This window comes from Sylvia atricapilla, chromosome 20 (assembly GCF_009819655.1).
Source record: "Sylvia atricapilla isolate bSylAtr1 chromosome 20, bSylAtr1.pri, whole genome shotgun sequence".
NCBI lineage: Eukaryota > Metazoa > Chordata > Aves > Passeriformes > Sylviidae > Sylvia > Sylvia atricapilla.
The window spans coordinates 4,313,697-4,333,681 of NC_089159.1; the positions used below are offsets into that span (position 1 = coordinate 4,313,697).

The 19,985-nt window shown below is 48.0% G+C and overlaps 1 protein-coding gene across 1 annotated transcript in view; it reads left to right on the forward strand.

Moving 5' to 3' along the window:
• The window catches only part of COL26A1 (collagen type XXVI alpha 1 chain), a 164,879-nt gene that overhangs the window by 131,402 nt on the left and 13,492 nt on the right, over nucleotides 1-19,985 (forward strand). Inside the window, exons 5-8 of the mRNA XM_066333703.1 lie at nucleotides 6,736-6,889; nucleotides 12,574-12,690; nucleotides 13,884-14,036; nucleotides 19,402-19,494. Of these exons, the coding sequence (XP_066189800.1) occupies nucleotides 6,736-6,889; nucleotides 12,574-12,690; nucleotides 13,884-14,036; nucleotides 19,402-19,494 (517 nt within the window). The remainder of the gene's footprint in view (nucleotides 1-6,735; nucleotides 6,890-12,573; nucleotides 12,691-13,883; nucleotides 14,037-19,401; nucleotides 19,495-19,985) is intronic.

Genomic DNA, 19,985 nt, shown 5'->3' on the forward strand with positions numbered 1-19,985 from the left:
TATTTCCTTTCCTTTCTGAACAGGAAAGTGTCTTACTTATTAATCCCTAAGGTTTCCTAATGGCTTGGTGCAAAATCTCCAGCTCCAGCAGTACATTGAATTTGAGGAGAATTTGTGCTGTTTCACAGGTTGCTGTATAATAACTGGTTTCTGGTAGCAGTAACAACCTGGAATCAATCCCTGTAAAATTTCTAATTTAACGCTGAATTTTTGTAGATCAGTTAATGACTCAAATGTCCCTAAGAATAAAATGCAACTTTCTAAGTGGTTCTTACAAGGAGGTATCATGAATCAAAACTGGGTGAGCAAACTGAATTTTGTGTAACTTTTCATCCATCTCTTCTTGGTTTTTTGCTGGTCTGCAATAGTCCTGAAGATGAGGCAGCTTGGCTACTGACCCTTCTCTCGTTTGGGCATCCTGCTCTCTTCCAGAAAGATGGTTTAAATCCTTTCCTTCTCAAGACTAGTAATTTTTGGACCTTATTTCTTATCACTGTTGGATTGAAGGAGTAGTTTGTCCCCTAAGACTGTTCCATGTGTTTGGCCAATGCTGTAAATCGTTTGCCAGAACAACAAAAAAGGCTGCAAAGGCCTCCTTGTCCACCATTCCCTCCTACAAAGTCTTTTAGTTACAAGTTTGGCATTTTTAGTCAAATGGATTTAATATTTTCATAAAATAACTTTGCAAAATTCTCTTTTCCTGACACACAACTCAAGTTTGCCAAGCAAATCCTGTGTCTGTATTAGGAGATCCTTTTGGTGTGTTTAATACCTGGGAACTGTTTACAGGCTTTGATTTTTTTAAGACTTATAGTTTTATGGACAAACAGTAGGTTTTGTCAAAGGAGGTGTGTGAGGAGCCCAAGGGATGTGCTCAGATCCTTTTGTAATTTGGTGTCCAAACATCTGAATTTCCACTTGATTCCAATCAGAAATTCTATGGGAGCTTCATAAGTAAAGTACCACTGTAAGATAAAAACAACTTTGGGTCCTTTTTCTTTCAGCTTTTACTGAGGTGAGTCAGGAAAGGCCCAATCTCATCTTTTGCCTCGTGCTGCTCTCTCCCAGCAGCTTTTAGAGCTCTGTGGAGGAGAAGAGCACGAGGCATCCGAGCCCTGAGGTGAATCCCTGAGCTGAGGACTCCTCACCTGGGGGGAAGCAGAGCTGATCCCAGTGGCATTGCTGGGCACAGGGGGCACTTGGTCGAGACTAAATTCACCTCAGGCTGGTCTGGGTTCACACCCCTGGCACTCCTACAGCCCCAGCAGGTCTCAGCAGTACCTGGGGCAGAGGAATGATGAGATTTTGAGGGTGGAAGGTGATAGCTCCCATATATTTTTATCAGGTGTTTTTTGAGGCACAACGGTGAATCTGATATTTTACTCTGAGCTCCCTTGTGTGCTTTATGTCCACTGAAGGATTGCTGGCTCTTTTCCACATGTGGCTCCTCAGGGTGCCAGCTGTGGCAGGCTGGGGGTCTGAGCAGCAGAGTAAATCCCCCTGGGGAGCAGAGGAGCTCCCTGGGTGCCTCACAGGACCACAGCCCATCCTTCCCTTCCAGCTGTTCTCTCAAGCAAAGCCTCGAGGGCGTGAGGAGCTGCTGAGCAGTGTCTGTGCTTTGTCTGAGCAGGGAGGGCAGCCTGGCCTTTTGTCTGCTCTCTGCCCTGATTTCCCTCCAGAAGGTGCCTGCTGAGGAAAGAGTTGCGTTTCCCATCCCGTTTGTGGAAATCTTGTAGCACTCCTCTTTGTAGAAAAAACAAGAACTGTGCTACCTGACAGAAGCCTTGGGTCCACGTTCTGTCTTCCATGCATTATTTGATGACATAAATCACACCTTTTGCTCTGCACTGAGACACTACAGTGACATCAGCTAGTGCTCTCCCCAGAATTTATCAGTGCAACAAGAACTCCTCCATGCACTAATTGTCTTGTCCCTTTGGCCAAAGCCTCTAAGATGTTGTAAGTTTGAAGTCACCCAGGTTCTCTCTGGGCATCCAGCTCCTCAGATGTCAGTGGACACTTGCTGGATGTCTTTTGGCTTTTGAAACCAAGCACTTGTGTCTGTGGTGGAGCCTTGTGTTCACAGGCCCCTCATTGCTATGAGAGAGACCATTCCCCATCACAGTTTGTAAAACTCCCTGTTTAGGTCTGTCTTGATGAATGATTAAAAAACTCTTGTATTGCCAAATAATTTGCTATGAAGAAAGATATGTCCAACAAGTTATGCAATTACCATTATTAATCAGCTTGTGTCTCTACAAGATCAAGGGAATGTTACTTTCCACTGGAATTTTTAGCTGATGAGCTGGATTCATCCAGTTTCTTTTCCTGCTCTTTAGAGAGGGATGGAAGGGAGTTAATTCCACCGATGGTTCAAGCGACCAAATATCCCCTGTTTATTAATTAATAATATCCATCTGGATTTTTACCCAAAGAAAAATCATTCTTAGGCCTGTCCTATCAACCTTTAAATCTTTGGAAGCCTGGCTGCTCTCCCCTTGTTTCTAACACCTACCTAGTTACAGGACGTCAGGAATGTGAGCAGAGGACAGATGATGGGAGGAGGCTGACTTTGTGAAATCTTTTTTTTGATGAGTGGGAACAACAAAAATAGGGCTCTGGAAAGCCACTACAAGCCAAAAAAAGTCCTCTGACACCGAACATCTCAAGAAGATGAAAACGGTCCTCCCATTTCCATTGTCCCTGGCCCGAGCTTTTGATCCGACACAAGAAATGTGGTATTTGTCTGAAGTGGAGAAAGTTTATGCTGGCAAATGGGAAAGGAGGAGGTGGGTTGAGTAAGCTGGGACTGAGCTCCAGACACACAAGGCTCGTGTCCCCGTGGAGGGCTGGGAGCAGAGCAGGATCCACAGCCAGGCTTGGAGCCCCAGGAGTGGAGCAGGAGCCAGAGCCTGCGCTGGGAGCCTGGCAGGTGTGGGAGCCCCAGGGTGATACTGCAGCCTCTGCCCAGCCTCTGGCCAGGGCAGCCTGGGCTTTTATCTCTTCCCTGCCCTGATTTCTCTCCAGAAGGTGCCTGCTGAGGAAGGAGTTGCATTTTCCATCTTTTTCCATCCTCTGAGTGTTCTCGCGGCTCCTGCGGCCGGCTCAGCTCCTGTGTGCTGTTGGCAGCAGAGGTGGCCCCGTTTTCCAGCTCCTGACCCAGCTCAGCTGTGTCTGAGCTGTGGGTCTGGAGCCAGAGACAAACCCTCGTGCTGCTGAGGCCTCTCTTGCCAGAGGCTCCGGTTCAGCACGGCCATTTAGGCTGATTTGAGTTTTTCCTTCCATGCATGCAGAAAGACAAAAGTTCAATGTTTTGTTGAGTTGAGGCTGTCCTTCAACTCAGACTGCACATTGCAAGGTGAGGAAGAAAGGGCTTTTTGTGTCCTGCAGGCATCTGCTGTCCTGGCACCACAGGCAGCAACCACTGTTCTACTCTGTGCCTTTGCCGGTTGGCTGGTGAGTGACATCACCCACGGCTGCAAGACATATTTCATTTATCTGGTGGCATGAGGCTGTTTTCTGCCTCCATTCTTCATGGAGGAAGAACTTTTCTGTTGGAGGTTGTGGCAGCAACACAAGTGGGCACTGCTTGCAATGAGGATTTCCTGTGAAAACCACTCATCCCTCCCTTGTTGTTATCCCTCTCTCTACCTCAACCCTATTGACTAGGAAATAGCAAGATTTTAGTACTGAAACTTTAATACACTGCACATTTTGCTAATTTTCTTTCTGGCTGTGAGCCTCTGTGGTATCATTTTCCAGCAGTTTACTCAGAGGGCTAGAAACTTTTTTTTTTTTTTTTTTTTAATGAAAGTGGGAATTCTCCTTGAGTCCCCTGACTACAGCAATGGCAGCCTTAAGAAAAACAGAACGTGACAGAAAATGGATGAATGGCTCCAGTGCTATTGCAATAATGTGTAAGGAGCCCGTTTGTGCTGTGTGAGCTGTGAGAGGACACTCCTTGTTGAAAGAGCCATGTGTAGTTTGAGATTTTTGAATGTGACTAAATCCCTTGTGCTTCTCCTTCTTTAGTTTGGCTCTGTGGATCTCACGGACGTGAGAGCTCTCTTCTTTCTGCTTTATTTCTTTTGGGCATTTCTTCAGTCCTAATCATAAAAACTAGAATTTCTCAGCAATTTCAAGTCTAGAGACTTCCTGACCTCTATCGTTTCGTGCCCAGGGAAAATAAACTTGTAACTATGGTTTGAGCCTTAATGACTGCAAAGTATATATAGTCAATTTATAACAGCGTTTGCTGGATTATCCCGTGCATGGCTTTACAGCTTTTACAGCATTTATCAGCAGAGTGCTCATTTAAAACATGTTGTTTTAATGAAAAGGATACCGTTGCCACTGTTTTGTGTTGATTATGTGGTAACACATTTTTATTATCACCCATAAAAATGATTTGGAGCCGTTCCACTCCAGATGCGACCTTGGGCAGAGCCGTGCTCGCGCCGCCCTCGAGGGCCACGGGCTCCTGTGGTTTGCTGGGCCCTGACCATGGCTGCAGTGATTTCATGTCCCTGTTCCCACAGCTCTGCAGAACACTGCCCAGGACAGCCCCTGGGTGCCCCTTCCTCACCGCAGGAGCATCCCACCCCTGCCCTGGCTGCAGCCCCTCCAGTCTGCCACCTCCAGGGTTACTGTGCCTCTCTGCCCGAGCACATCTTGGCAACATCCAGCTGTTTGCTGGGGAAGTAAAAGGATGATATAATAAAGAATATAAAGTGATTCAGGAAAAGGTCTTCAGCTCACACTTGAGTCCCATGGCAATGGGAGTCAAGCACAGTTGTGGTAAGGCACATGCTTAACTGTTTGTTGAACTGATAACACGTTTCCTGGAAAGTCTGATGAATAAATCATTGGGTAGGAGCACGGAGTGCAAAAGGCAGATGGAACTGATTCCTTCCTGCCTGGCATCAGTCAAACCTGGTGAAGAAAAGCATTGTAACCTTACTCCTTTTTGCTGTATTCAGAAAGCAGGGGCCTGGGTCTATAAATAGAGATCCTTGCAATAAAGGAAGATTTGTTTTTTTGTTTTCAAGAGTGAAGTTCAGTTCCCTTGCACTTAACCCAGCTCCCAGTTTAATTAGTTTCTGATTCACCCCATCAGGCCAGTACATTCTGCAGGAAGTTCATCATTTCTGGCACTGCTGCACTACTGGCTCTCACCAGGCCTTGCAATAAAGAAGTGATAAACCTTGTAATAATTGCAAGTTAAAAACAAACAAGCAGAGCCAAGTCACTCTCATTTATAATTGCACTGTGACTTCATTATGTAAAGACAGCACAGTGTGTAAAGGCTGAAACTTCTAGGGATTTAGTGGAAAGTTTGAGCCGTATTCCTTTTTATTTCCCTTATCCCTAAATCAGTTAGTATTGCCTAGGTGGTTTTCAAACAGGAAAAGATGATGCTGTAAGAACCCTCAGTGTTGCATGGCTAGAAAAATGTTCCTATTTTAGAGACCAACTCCCAGTTTCACAGAGGCTGCAGTGGGCAGGGAGCAGAGCCTGATGGACAGCCTGGATCATATGGGGAACGTGGGGTCACTTTGCCAAGGAGAGGAGGCTGTAAATGGCCCAGACACCTCAGGAATGCCTGTTGGGATGTGGGTTTGTCTGAAGGTTGTGTGTTTGCAAGGCCTAGAAACACCTCTGAGTTTTAATTACAAATATCCTATTACTTCTAAGCAGAGCTCCCTGAGTAAACAGCCTGCTTTTTTTGTGTGTGTTTTGTTTTCTTGTGGATTTTTTTGTTGTTGTTGTTGTTTTAATTTGCTTCAAAGTTGAAGCAAATTTTAAAAAGCTTAATTTTCTTTAAGAGCTTAATTTTCTTTAAAAGCTTAATTTTCTCCATCATCTTTCATTTAGTTGGTATCTGTGCTTTTACAATCAGTGCTTGTCCTGAATTTGCCACCCTGGGCCTGCAGGGACAGCCCTTCACCTCGTCCCAGCTCTCAGTAATTTCTGATCTTCTGACTCTGGGTTTGAACACCAGGGAAATGCTGTGTCCCAACAGCAGATTCAGCCCCTGTCTCATGTGTCCCACGTGAGGCCGAGTCCCTCCAGAGGCGGTGAAGTCCTCCCCAAGGGAGGTGTGTGTGGGACACGCTCACAATTAACACAGCAGCCTCCCAGCTAATTGATGCTGAGTTCCTAAAAGCAATAAATAAATAAATGCCAGAATCCCGTGGTCTGTGAGCAGAGTTATCCCCAGCCCTGTCTGGCAAGAAGAGGAGTTTCAGGAGCTCCTCAGGAGCTGAGGCCGTGTCTGAAACCACCCAGGTCACACAACACTGGATATTGTGGTCGCTGTTCACAACACCAAAGAGCCACACTCACCTGACAGGTTGAAGTGAGGAAAAGAAGGGCAGTTTATTATGATTTGGAGTTTAAATAGGATGTGGGATTTGATCAAGGATTGGGAGATGAGAGGAACACCTCTCTGACCCCAGTGGCCAGTTCAGAAGTCCATCACGGAAAGGAATGAAAACAATCTACTTTGTTTATGGTACATGCACGAGAATCTCCACTAGAAATACATAAACAGCCATCAGAAGGCTGAACATGAGGGTGACACATTGTGAGCTGGGAGGGCCCCACAAGGACCATCAGTCCCACTCTGAAGTGAAGGGCTCATGTGGGGGGCTGAACCCACAACTCTGCCCTCGTGAGCACCTTGCTGTGAGCCCCAGCTGACCCTGTGTGTGTTCCCCACGTGTCCCTGTGCAGATCCTGCTGCTGGAGGCTGCGGAGAGGAGCCCAAGCCTGGAGAACAACCTGCCCATCACAGGCACCACGGCCACCTGGTACGAGGAGCTGCTGCCAGACGCCTTCCCCCTGCTGAACCCCGGCACTGTCCTGAGGAAAAACGTGGGCTCTGCTGGTAAGCCTGGCCTGCTCTTCACCAAATCACCCACCCTTCTACAGCTGGTCAGGGGAAGGCTGACCTGAAACACAGACTGGACAGAGCTGGAGAATAAAGGAGATATTTAGTGAAAGTTCTCTAGGGTACACCTTGGGCAGGATGAGAGCCTGAGCAGGGTTACACCCAAGGTGGTGGCTGCCTGGTCACCAGGTCTCACACTTTTATAAGTTTTGATCCATTTGCATATTGGGGTTTAATTGTCCCATTCCAGCTCCAGGCTGTGAGGTCCCATCCTTCTTGTTCCTCCCTCCAGCCCACCCTTGTTTGTGCTTTTGGGGCTGAAAGTTGTCCTTGGTGTGCAGCAGGGAAAGGATTTGTTTTGTGTCCCTGCTTTGTGAAGAGAGCTTAATGGCACTGAATGTGAGGCTCAGAACTGAACGCCTGGGCAGCACAGAGTCTGGAAAACATGAAAGCTAAAACTTAAGGCATCAATACAATGCCTTTGGGGTAGCTAAAATGGGATCTGGGTCTGCTCTATCCTTGGAAGCTGCAGAGGAGATAGGTTAGGAGGTCTCTGCCCTGCCTTGAGTTCAGCCAGAGCAGAGCAAGGATGTCCTTGCAAGAAATCCATTGAAGCTGCATTTTACCAGCCATGGTGGCCTGTGACAGCCACAATTTCTGTTGGCACAAACGTGCTTGGAGCTGAGTTTGGGTCTGTTCGTGTTCTGTTAACCCCAGCAGGGCCACTGTGCCTGCCTGTGTGTTTCAGTGGGCTTGTCTGAAGACCAAAGGTTGTGGATTTTGAGGCCTGCACACACCTGAACATTCCTGAAGAAACTTCAGAGGGCCATCAGGATCACAGTGGGACAGTTCCTGCTCACCTACTGGGCACTAAATGCAGCGTTTCCCAGTCTGGGAGCAGTGCTGGGGGGTGGAGGAATGGGCTGAATGGGTCATTCTTGGTTTTATTGGGACAAAAAACTTTCCCATGCATAGCAGCATCAGTTGCAGTCTGCTTTATATTTTCTAAATTTGCCATGAACACAATGGGCTGTTTTATGATCCCTCTTGTGGCATGAAAAAAAAATACACTTACAAGAAGGTCTCCCTCTGAGACCTCTTGGCCAGACAGATCCCAATGCATTGAATTTTCTTGACCTTGGCACCTTTTCCCAAGATCCTTGCTCTCTGCTTCCAAAGCCCTGTCTGTCTGTTCCTTCACTTACTCCCAGAGCAGTTCTTTATTCTTTAGGACCTACTTTGCTTTTTTCTTTTGGGGTGTTTTTTTTCTTTTCATTTTTTTTCATCCTGAGCAATTTATTATGGCAGCCCTTCATGACTGCAGCAGACTTGGAGCGACCCAAACAGTCCAGATGTCTTCTCTGTTAATGATTTGACATGATGCCACAACATGGAGGGAGGTTCACTGACAATATGTTCTGCAAAGTATTCTCAGAACCACAGCCACAGCTGCCAGCAGCTGAATTAGAGCAGTTTCCCCCCAGTGTCCAATATATGCTCATTCTGCCTTCTCCATGTCATTTATTTTTTGCTGTGGCAGTGTTTCTGCACCTGCACTTTGCTGCACCAAAGTCAGCCCAGCAAAATGCTGGTGGCTCAGCCTTCCACACCAAGTCCTCTCCTCCTGGAGGCTCCTTCCACGTGCTGGTGTCCTGCTGGGCACAGAGCAGTGGCTGCCTCTCCCCCAGGCTTCTGGCAGTGCTGCCAAGCAGAGCAGCTTCCCTTTGATCAGGCTCAGCCCTGGTCCAGGGTCAGCACCTTCCAGCAAAGCCAGGTGGTCACTGGTGGTCACCTCCTGAAGCAGGTGGGAATGTCTGAGCTGTGTGTGAGCCTGTGGTGTCAGCCAGATCCCAGGCTGTGTGTGCTGCCTGGTGTAGTCCTTGCTCACTGTTACCCTTTGTTTTTCTGGCCTCCATTTATTTAACCTGGTGTGGAATAATAGCTGTGGTGTAATAAAGGAATCAGGAATGCACTGGAGCGTTTCGAGCCAGGACAGTGTCTTTCAGCAAAGAGAAATAATCAGTTCAGTTGCTCCTGGACATGTGGTTGCCTGCTGGAGGCCCTACCCAGCCTCTGTGGGCTTCAAATCCTTGCTTTGCTAAAGAGCTGTGTGGATTTTTCATGGACCTGGGTCTGTGTTTGGCCTCCTTCCCTCCCCACACCAGTCTGTGTCCACGCTTCAAAGCCAGCCAAACAAACTCAGCGTGAATTTTGGTGGAGTGAAGGGAACTCCACACCATTAAGGATGGAGAGGAGCTGCCCATTTTGCATGATTTCAGCACCATGCCATGACTTGTTGCTCAGAGCTGCCCCCAGGTTCTCTTAGAGGGATCTCAGGAGATCTTTCATCATGTGGGATATTGGAGTAGGTGGAAGTCAAGCCTGAGTGTCCTGAGTGATTTGGGGCTGTGGAAAGCTAAGCCTCTGTCCCTCCCACCCCTTTCCCTGAGCCTTTTGTGAAACATTCCTTACTTTGCCTGGCTTCTTCAGCCAAAAATAAACCCCAGCCCCACCCTGCATGCCACCAAGCTGGATGGACCAAGGGCAGGATGCTGGGTGGTAAGGACAAGGTGCTGTGGGCTCTGGAAGTGTTTCTGGATGACCTCGTGGCTCTGGGTTGGCTGATGCCTCTCCAGGCTAAGGTCCCGGAAAGGGCCAGGAAAACTTGCTACTGTTTATGAGGGTGGTTATTCCTTCTTTGAGTGGCAGGGCTGAGAATAGACAGTCATTTAAAAGCAATCAGTGCTGTTGAGACAGCTGCACCACTGGCCTTTCTGATCAGCTTGTTAATCAACAGAATACATTTTTCTGAGTATTAAGATAATATATATACTCTGGCTGAGCCAGTTGGCAGCAAGAGACCTAATTTTTCATATCTCTCTATTTTTCTCCTATTCTTTTTTTTTTTTTTCCCTGTCCTTCTTAAACAGAATCTAAAGGACACAGAGGTGCAGAGGAGCAGCTGATACCACAGGGTAAGTTCACAGTTTCTGCTGTTTCTCTTTCAAAGCACAAACTATTGTTCTGGCCAGTCCTCCCAGTCCTGTACTCACGTCCCAAAAAGCAGAAGGGTTCTGTGGCCAGGAACTCTTTGGAGCCTCACAGATGGAGAGGCTGCGTTTGTCCTTTGGTTTGTGCTTTGGTTGGAGAGGCCAAACACCAGTTTTATCACCTGTGAGGCATTAATTCCCCAGCACACAAGGGATGGGCAGCACTGTCTGATGGAGAGGCAGATCATGGAAGCACATGTAGCAGAGCCAGCAGGGCATGTCCTGAGTGATTGGGAGAAAACTCTTTTCTAACTGGTTTTACCTGCCAGGGGCACCAGGAGCCTCTGGGGATGCTCAGGGCATCGCTTTTGTAAGCTCCAAGAAAACAGAGCAGCTCCTGTGCAGGGAAAGCCCTGGGGAAGGAGGGGAGCAGATGGTGTGTTGCAGGTTAATGGCAGAGCCAGGAAGAAAATCCAGGTCTCTGCACATCTGATTTGGTTTCCAGCGATAGATTACTCACCCTCTGCCTTTTAAAAACTGTTTTTCCTGTGGTCTTTTGCTTCATGTTTGGAGGATAAACGCTCACCACGGGCTTCAGCTCTCTGGAAGCAATGGCACTGCAGCAGAGCTGATTTATGCCAGCTGAAGATTTGGCCTTTCCCCTGAATCCTTCCCTCTTTTTTCCCTCTGCTGCACTTGTCTCTTCTGAGCTGGTTAAGGCCATTTGTCACCAGTGTGAGCACTTGCCTTACACATCACCCAGTGCTGCTTCTCCCAGCCTTTCCTCCAGCACTTCTCCCTCCAGGGGAGGAAGTGCCAGTTCCTCTAAAGCTCTGCTGCAGCAGTGGGATTGGGGATGCTGCAGGAGATGATTGCTCCTGCTCTGCAGGACTTGGTGGGATTGAGTTATCAGGTTGGACTGAAGGATTGAGGGTGATTTACACAAGTGAGGGAATGTTCTCAGCCACACTCAGCAGCACAGTGTGTTGTGCTTGAAAATCAGTTTCTGCTGTTCTTCCCTTTGTGCTGGGATTTACTGCAGTCAAGTTTCAAGTGTGCTGGGGTTTTTTAGGGGTAGAAGGAGTTTCCAATGCTATAAAAAAATGCTCTTGCTTTCCTAAAAGGGCTCCTGATCACCTGCCTGGGCTTCCCAGGACAGCATCCCCTGCCAGGGGAGATCCATCTTCCTATCCATAGAAATCCTTATCCATTGTGTCCTGTGGAGAAGCAAATTGATCCAAATTAAAACCTGCCCTTAATTCCTTATTCAATACTCAAATTAAATCAGATCTTTATTGATCACTGAATGCAACAAAAGTCAGGTTCACACTCCCACTCAAAGCCATTGAGAAATGTCACTTCCTCAGTCTGCCCAGTTTCATCATGGACTGAAGGAGGAGAGATTTCATTATTATAAGAAAAACATCTCTCCAAAATGGAAAAACGAAGAGAGGAAGGGGAATATTTCCAAGGGGTCTAATATCGGGGAATTGTTGCTTTGTTCTGAGAAACGAGGAGTTTGGATGTCTGAGATAATGAGGTTTTGTACCCCAGGTATATCCCACATTTAGGGGATATACAACTGGATCCAAGTGTGGGAGCTGCAAATCCTCGATGTGGTGGTGCAGCCCTGTTCCCTGGTACCAGCTGGGAAGGTGCTGTCCAGCTTCTTTCCTTTTCTCCTGCTCTCCCTCCATTCCCATCCATGCTCTCCACTGGTTTGGGGGGAGTCCAGTACCTCTCCTAATATCTGGAAAAGAGAAGGACACTCCTTAACAGTTGATCAAACCTTAAATTGCTCTGCTGTGTTGTGGTCATATGAAATCTGAAATCTGAAATCTGGGTGTGCTGAACTTTGGACTCATCCTGATCTCCCTCTGGCTTTGGAGCTTGCAAATACTCTGAGGCCTTTGGTAGCCCAGAAACCAGGACTCTCTTGGCTCTGACAGTTAATGCCTTTATTGTAACCATTAAGCACTTAATCTGAGCAGACAGACCCACTCGCCCTCATCTCCAGGGCATTAAAGCTTCAGTGCTGTTTGCACAGTGTTTAAATGGCTCTCCATGTGAGCCCAAGATGAGCAGTGTTCTTCTGAACAGCACAATAAAATTGCCAAGTGTTGGTATTATTTTGATAGTCTGGGGAAAACGAGGTTAAGATTTTATTTAGTGTCACCAGAAGTAGTGACTTTGGGATCAGGGAAACATCATTGATACAGAACCTCTGGGTGATGTGTGTAGAGCAAGTGGGAGACAGGGTTGGATATTCTTTGGCAAATCTGTTTTGTGTATTTTGGTACATTGGGATGTCCCTGGAGTTTATGTGGGTCTGGATGAACCCAGAAAAGGGCATCCAGACCCTGCCCAGAGCCATCCAGGCCTGGGGACAGTGTGGGCTCAGTGCAGCTCTGCCCAGCACATCCCAGCTGGAGGTGCACATCCTGATGACTTTTTTGGGGGGTCTTGTGTGTGGGGATGTGTTTTTTCCTTATAGGATTGAAGGAAGAAGAGGAGAAGCAAAATCCAGTCTGGCTGGTGTGGTCCAGACAGCTCCTGCCACCAGTGCCACCCTGTGTGTGCCCTGCTGCATTTCCCCCACTGAGCCCCTCCTCTGGTTTGGAGGTTGCTGCAGCACTTCTGCCCTCAGCAGTGTCCTAACTTCCAGCTAATCTCCTTTCTGAACATTTTCAGGGATTCCAGGACAGGTGGGTCCCCCGGGCCCGGTTGGACCCACTGGGCTGCCAGGACCACCAGGGCCAAAAGGAGAGAAGGGACAACCCGGTGAGAGGGGCCCTGCAGGGCCACCAGGTGAGTCCTGGAGCAGGGCAGTGCTGCTGGGACAGGAGATGTTTCTCTTCACACAAATTGGCTGTGACAGCAACTCGGGGAAGGCCAGACACGCAAGATTTGAGCTTCTTCAGCTGGTATCAAATCCATCCCAGCAATTCCCCTGGGAGCTGGAATCAGCCAGGAGCTCCCAGGGCAGGCAACCACCTGCACGAGCAATGACAGACCCTGGGATTTCCTGTGGAGCTGGAGAGAGCCTGTCCCAGAAAGCTGCAGAGCAGGATCATGTTTCCCCATCCTGCTCAGGAGCTGTAAGAAGGAGGCTGTGACCTGTCAGCCTTTGGAGCAGAGCATTCCCTGTTTAACCCTCTCACTGGGTGCCTGCTTTAACTCCTTTTTTTTCTCCACCATTTGTGTCAAGCTGTCAGATGCCAGGATGTCAAACTAATGATGCTTTTGTATGTAAAGGGAAAAGGTTATGAGGCCATTCTTTCAGAGAACACTCCATTCCTGAGCTTGGAGTCTTTCTTCATTCCCCAAACGTTCCTGAATGTTTTGATGAAGGTGATACTGCACAAGAGGTGCCAGACCTCAGGCTCTGTGCTCTCTGTGTCTAAAAGGCCTTGTGAGCCTGAGCTTGGGTAAGATTTAAAACTCTGAGCGTGCCTTAAATGTGAGAGCAGCCCTGAACGCTTTTTGGCACTTTCTGGCAAGCTGTCAGTGGCCAAAGTCTGGCCAAGGATGTGTCTGCCTTTTTTGGTTTCTCAGTCTGCAGCGAGAGCCTTCCAGCCCCACAGGATATGTGATCTGTCTGCTCCTGGACTGACTCTGCTTCCCTCGTGCTTCCTGAGCGTTCCTGGCAGGGAGGTGACACAGGTGTACCTGGAGGGAAGGAGGATTTGATTTCACACTGTGCTGGCTGTAGTTTCTCACTCAGCCTCAGAGAGAGGGGAGATTTCATTCTTTCAGCAACCGGGCTGCTCAGAGGCAGCACCTCTGAGCCAAGTCAAGCTCTCTCCTTTGCAGAGGAAGATGCTACACAAAAAAAATAAAAAAAGAAAAATTGGGAAACTGTTTCTATTTTCCCCACCCCTCTGATTCCCACAGCTGCAGTTCAGGACAGAAATCCTTTGTCCTCTTGCTGCCTTTTTACATGATAGCATCATTAGCACATCCCCAAAGGCATTAACACATCCTCTCCTGCCTCTGCACAGGGATGTTGGGACCTCAAGGACCAAGAGGACTTCCAGGAGAAACCGGGATCCCAGGTCCCCCAGGTCCTCCAGGGCCACCAGCCACCCCAAGCCTCCCTCTTACCTTCCAGCAAGGGGTTCTCTACTCGCTCCAGCCCACAGCTGAAAAGGAAAGTAAGTTCTCTCCTCAATTCCCTGGTTCTCCTGTGGCATCAGCAGAATGGGCAGGCACAGAGCAGCTCAACTCTGCTCCCAGCTCCTTGCCAGGCTCTGCCAGACCCTGGCAGCAGCTGGACAATCTGCCTGCATTGTGTGGGTCTCTTGGAAGTTTCTGTTCAAGATGGAGCATCTTGGAAGCTACAGGGGGTTCACCTCTCCAAAAAGAACAAAGTCCCTGCTCTCCTAAACTGTCAGTGAGAGCAGGGTTTGGAGGATTTTGTTCTCTGTGCCTGGTTTTTTTAGGTTCATCACAGCTTTGGGGAGGCAATTTGGTGTCCTGTAGGCTTCCATCAGGAGTGGCTGCTGGGAGGAGGGTCTCTGGTGAAATGACAGAGGTCAGGAAACTTCACCTGAGAAACAAGGGCCAGAGGAATTCCAGAGTGGCAGATTAGGTGCTGTTGCACCAAAGCTGTGGGGTTGGAGCCCTCTTGGTGCCACTGTTGTGGTGTTGGAGGTCAGGGTTGCCCAGGAATCAGCAAGGACCAGAGATTTGCAGCTCTGGAGTTATAATAAGGACATCTCTTAAAGGTGTCTCTTTCCCTGCAGATGCTTCTTTCACCTCTGTTTCTGGTGCATCCACATTATCCCACATCCACATAAAACATGGAATTATGGACTGAAAAGTCCAGACTGACACCATAATTTATCCCTTCCCTGTAACAGGAGGGCCAGGGTTTCTTTGTGCTTATGCTGATTTGAAAAATATATTTATTTGATTTGTGCTGTGCAGGACAAGCAAAGGCTTTCTAGGAAAGGCACATCCTGCACCTGAATTGGAATGCTCTCAGACTTGGGCTGGATTCTCCTGGCCCAGCCCTGTGTAGCTGGCAGGTAATAATGTGAACACTGGAGCCCCAGCTCTGTCAGGACTCCCATCTCCACTCCCCCAGACTTCAGCTGTGCCTCTTCCCCAGCCCTGCTGCTCCTGCTCCAGCTCCAAAGCTCAGTTGTCTTAGTTACAGCCAAGGATTACTGAGTCTCCCCATGTCTGACAATTATCTCCAGCTCTCCCTTCCCTTCCACCCACTCTGCTCTCCAGACTCCTTTTCCCCAAAGTGAACAGATGTATTTTTAATTTAGGGGGAATTTTAACAGCTCGATTTTGTGTTCAGTTACTTAGGGTGTATGGGCAGGATGAATAACTGAGGTTCAATACAAAGATGTTCACAAATAGTCATCAACATGCTGCATTCATCAGCCTGAGAACAAGGAAGTTTTGCATTACAGTCACCTCTTTCCTCTCAGGGTCACACCAAGTTCTGCCTTTTATTCCAAGTGATCCCCAAGGATGGTTTGGGTGCTGCTGCTGCCCCCTCCCTCCAACCAGCCTTTGAATTAAACTCCTTCTTGTGAAGTAGTGGATAAATTAAAAAGTGAATAAAGGCTTTGATTGCACAGCCTTCCCAGCTGATGAGTGAGAAGGGTGAGCTCAGTATTGTGCCCAAATGGGAAGAGGATAAATGGTGGATAATTATCTCTGTTATCTCTGCCAGCCCTGGGCAGCCACATGGACTTGAGAACAGTGAGGAGATGGTGACTGTTCCATTTACATCCCTGGGCATCCCTAGGCATTCCTCCCTCCGTGCCTGTGGAATTCTTGGTTTGCAGAAGGAGTAGCCCAACACTTTATGACACTTTTTCTTAACACAAATCCAGCAGCAAGTGTAAGTTATGTATGTGGCCATGACAATGATCTGGTAGTATCAAGTCTATTTTCTTACCATTTTGCCTCTGTTGGCTGATTCTGCCTCCCACAGGCTGGTGGAAAGCTGATCCTCTGCCACCAGTAAAACATAGCCTTGTGAATTCTGTTTAGATTTTTAAAAATGTTTTTCCTTGTTTTGAAAGGAGCACATCTGAAAACTATAAACACAAAATTCCAGCTGCTGACAGCAGAGGGAAGCATATTCCTGGTAATGGGAATGAGATGTGTGAGCTGTATCAGGTTATTGTTATTATACAGTTTGGTTCTGCCTGAACATGGTTAATGCCTGTGCCTTTATTAATTACAACAAGTTCCTGTTGGCAATATTTATCCTCAGGCAGAAGCCAGGAATGGGGAGACAAATATTTTCTCACAGTTTCCCTGTGCTGTGCTAAAAGAAATGGTCCCATTTTTCTCCCTCCAGATCAGGTAGCAGAAAAAAATGAAGACAGGATTACTTCATTTCCATCCTGTCTCAACAAATCAAGGCTGTAATGGGGGAATTTATCCCTTAGTCAGAAACCTTAGCCCTCGGCCAGAAGTTGAGCTGCTGCTCCCCACTGCTGGGGCTGCTGCTACTGGGATCTCTCACTTTCCCTGCCACTTAAAAATGAGTGATCAGGTACATGGTCTAGAGCCAGCCCAGACCTATTCCTTGTGCTAACATTGGTGGTTTCTAGGGAATAGTTAGAGAAAAGAATGCAGCTCTCACTCTTGAGGGCTGTTTGGTTACATCTCGAAGATCTGCAGAGGACACATGGAATTAAATGACCCTGTTTTCATAGAATCATCACTGTTGGAAAACACCTCCAAGGTCAAGTCCAGCCATCAACCCAATCACTAAACCATGTCCTCAAATGCCACAGCCACACATTTTTTAACACTTCCAGGGGCAGTGACTCCACCACTCCCCTGGGCAGACAGAGGGGAGAGCAAGGGGAAACTGAGGCACGGGAGCTGGTTGTGTGCCCAGCATGCCAGTGGTGATAAGGGATTTGTGCAGCAGCATCCCAGTGCCTGCTGCCAGCAAGGCCCTTCCTGAGGAAGGAGAACAGAGCGGAGGAAGTGAAGGGGGAGGAGAGGAGGAAAGGAATTGAGAAAACTTGGGTCCTTTCAAAGTGTGCCCTGAGCTGCCTTTGGTGCTCTGGCTGGGCGCTTCCCTGTGTCCTCCAGGGCACTTCTGTGCTGGTTCAGGGTGTCTCTGTCCCCTTCCAGAGAACACAGCTGCTCCTGCCTGGCCAGATCACACTGGTATCACTCTTCCTCCTGGCTTGGATAGGGGTTGGAAAGCTCCTGGAGCAAAATCAGTATCAAAGTCTTCTCAAACGAAGCTTTGTCTGTTGCTTTGGGGTATCCAGGAGCACTGAAACAGAACCAGCTCTTGAGCCCAGCAGAGCCTGGGTCAGTGCAGGAGGTGGCTGAGAAGGGAAGGTTCCTGCTGCCATTTGATGCTATTTTGTGGCTGCTCTAACAGCCTCCAGCTGCAGAGAGCCTGGATGTCCCCTTTTTATAAGGGAGTTTATAAGGAGATACAAGATCTTCCTGCTGCTTTATGAGAATATGGAGGAAGTCCCTTAAAAATTACCAGGGTTGTGTTTTAACAGACTTCAGTGCTATTTCATTCACAATGTGTTTCATTCTGCGCTGGTCCTGGAAGGAAACCTGGGTTTGGGTGAGTCCTGCCTGGCCAGGGGGCAGAGGAAGGAATGTTCCACAGTCCTGTGCTGCCCAGGCCAACCAGAAGCTGCTGAGGCCAAGGGTTGTTGATCAGAGCTCTCTTCTGTGTCACAATCATGGACTCACCTTTCATAAACAGCATTGAGTCAAATGTCAGGATGGGTGGATTTGTGGGAGTCACTGTCATTGTAATAATCCGCCATTTGGCTGGAAGGTTTTGTAACCCCCATCTTTATCCCTGGCTTACCTCCAGCAGGAATTCAGCCCTGGTTGTTTGCAGTCCATCCTCTGCCCCTCTCAGTGGAGGTGCAGTTGGTTTTTGTTGATCACTTTAAAAACAAAAGACTCTGCAACTGTTAATGCCTTCACTGCTGTCTGATGCTCATTTCCCAATTTCGTCTTACTCCCAAGCTGTGATGGATTTTGACATGGTCAAATAAAACTCAAATTAATTGGATTACACAGTTCACTGGGGTACCTTTCCTCCTGAACATGAAGAGTCTCAGTTGTTTTGTTTCAGGGCTCTGAGGAGGGGGAGGATGAATGGGTTTAGAAACAGTAGTCAAATAAATAAATACCTGTTTGCATTCAGGCTTTAGGCACAAAATGTGGTCCTTAGAGGGATGTGGGTTGGATCTTGTGCTGTCCTGCTGCCAGGAAGGCATTGCAGAGGTATCCTGTCATCCTTGGCAGTCAAAGCCATTGCACAGTTTTCCCTGGGAGCTGCTTTCAAACAACTGGCATGGAAGTTCTCTGTCATTGCCAACGCTCCAGAAGCTGGGAGGGCTTTGCAGTGTGTCTGCTAAAACTTCTGGGGAGTTCACCTCCTGACCTTTGGGCTGGACTCTGCAGAGTAAGCAAACACGCTTCTGACCTTCCTGGTGTCCCTTGACATTTGCAGTGAGACATTCCCAGCCTTTTCCTGCACAGGGTTCCCCTGGATTTTACTGTGATGAGTTACAGGAATGGGTGGAAGGAAACATGAGTAAGCTTGAGGTCATGGGCAGGAGGAGGTGGACATTATTCCTGCATGGCAGCCTCCAGCTGTGGAAAATGTGGGATTTTCAGAGGGTTTGCCATCCTGGTGACCAGGAGCCAACATCTTCATCCAGGTTAAACAGGAAATTTATTGTTGGTCCTACACCAAAGGGTCAGGGCAGTGAGCCTTGGTAACACCAGGCTGTGGTGTTCCCTTGCTTGTTTGGTGGCCTTGTTGTCTTGCAGCCTTGGCAGAAGCTCGGATTGATGTAATAATAAAGTTGTACAGACATTAAGCAAAGAAATCATAAACTTGTGTTCCTATAGTTGCAAGTAAGAACATGCTTTAAATAATAAGAAACTGTATTAGGTAAAATGGTGAAAGGTTTTAAAATGTAGTAATGTAATTTTATAGAGTAAGCTGAGAGTTTAAATGTTATAATAGAAGCATCCATGGGGTAGAAGGCTGTTGGGTGAAGGACAATGTGTGGCAGAATTAAGCAAAGGTGATAGGTTAGAAAAACAAAATGAACTCTGTGGCAACTTTCCATTGGATCAGAATGTTACATATTGCCTTGTGACAAAGAAACTCGTGACTGCTTTGAGCTGTGGCCAACTTCTTGCTAAAATCTCACAGCCTCTGAGGCTGATGTTTATCAGAGTAATCAATAGTTATTAGCCTGACAGTGGTCCCATCCCTTCATTAAGGCATGGATAATATCTGGGGTCAGTTATTCCAAGGCAGGAATATACAGGTGTATAAAACACCAAGGTTTCCAGAGAAAGCACAGCTTGTCTGGGGTTCTCAGGGGTGAGACCAGCAGCCCTTAGAGAGCAGAAATGCTGCAGGAGCCCAAACTGCGCATCCTGCAGCCCTGCCAACCCTTGGCCAGCCACGGGCACCAGAGGATTTTGGGGAGAGATGACCGAGATGGACACTGACTGTGCTCTGTGCCGCAGATGGAGAACCGCAGCTGGCCTCCACCGTCATCGACACCATCATGGCAGGACTGCCTGGACCACGGGGAGCCCCGGGGCCCGTGGGGCCACCAGGTGACACTCGGGGCTGGGCTGGCACCCTGGGCACGTGGAGCAGAGCCTTGCTCCTGGAGAGGGGATGGATCTTTCTCCTGGAGCCTTTCTCCTGGAGAGGGGATGGTGCCTGCAGGGGAAGGGCAGTAGAGGGAAGGGTGGCAAGAAGTAACTGGGGTTTTTTATCTTTTCATCTGATTGTTTTAACTTGGGCACGACTCATCTCGAGAAATTAGATTAATTTCTGATTAAAAGCTGTCTTAAAGAGTTGAGTTGTCTAGGGATTCCTTCCTAAGAGCAGAGTTGTTCTCCCCCTGCTGCAATCCTGTCCTGTCTCTGCAGAGCTCCACCGAGCAGGGCCTGGCCACGTGCTCTGTGATGTCTCTGAAACTTTGGAGCCACTTTCAGCTGTTCCAGATTTCACCAGTATAACTGAAATCCGAATCTGAGATAAAAATTCAGTGACAAGCCTTCTTTCTCTCTGTGCTGATGGGTGGCTTAAATGATAATAT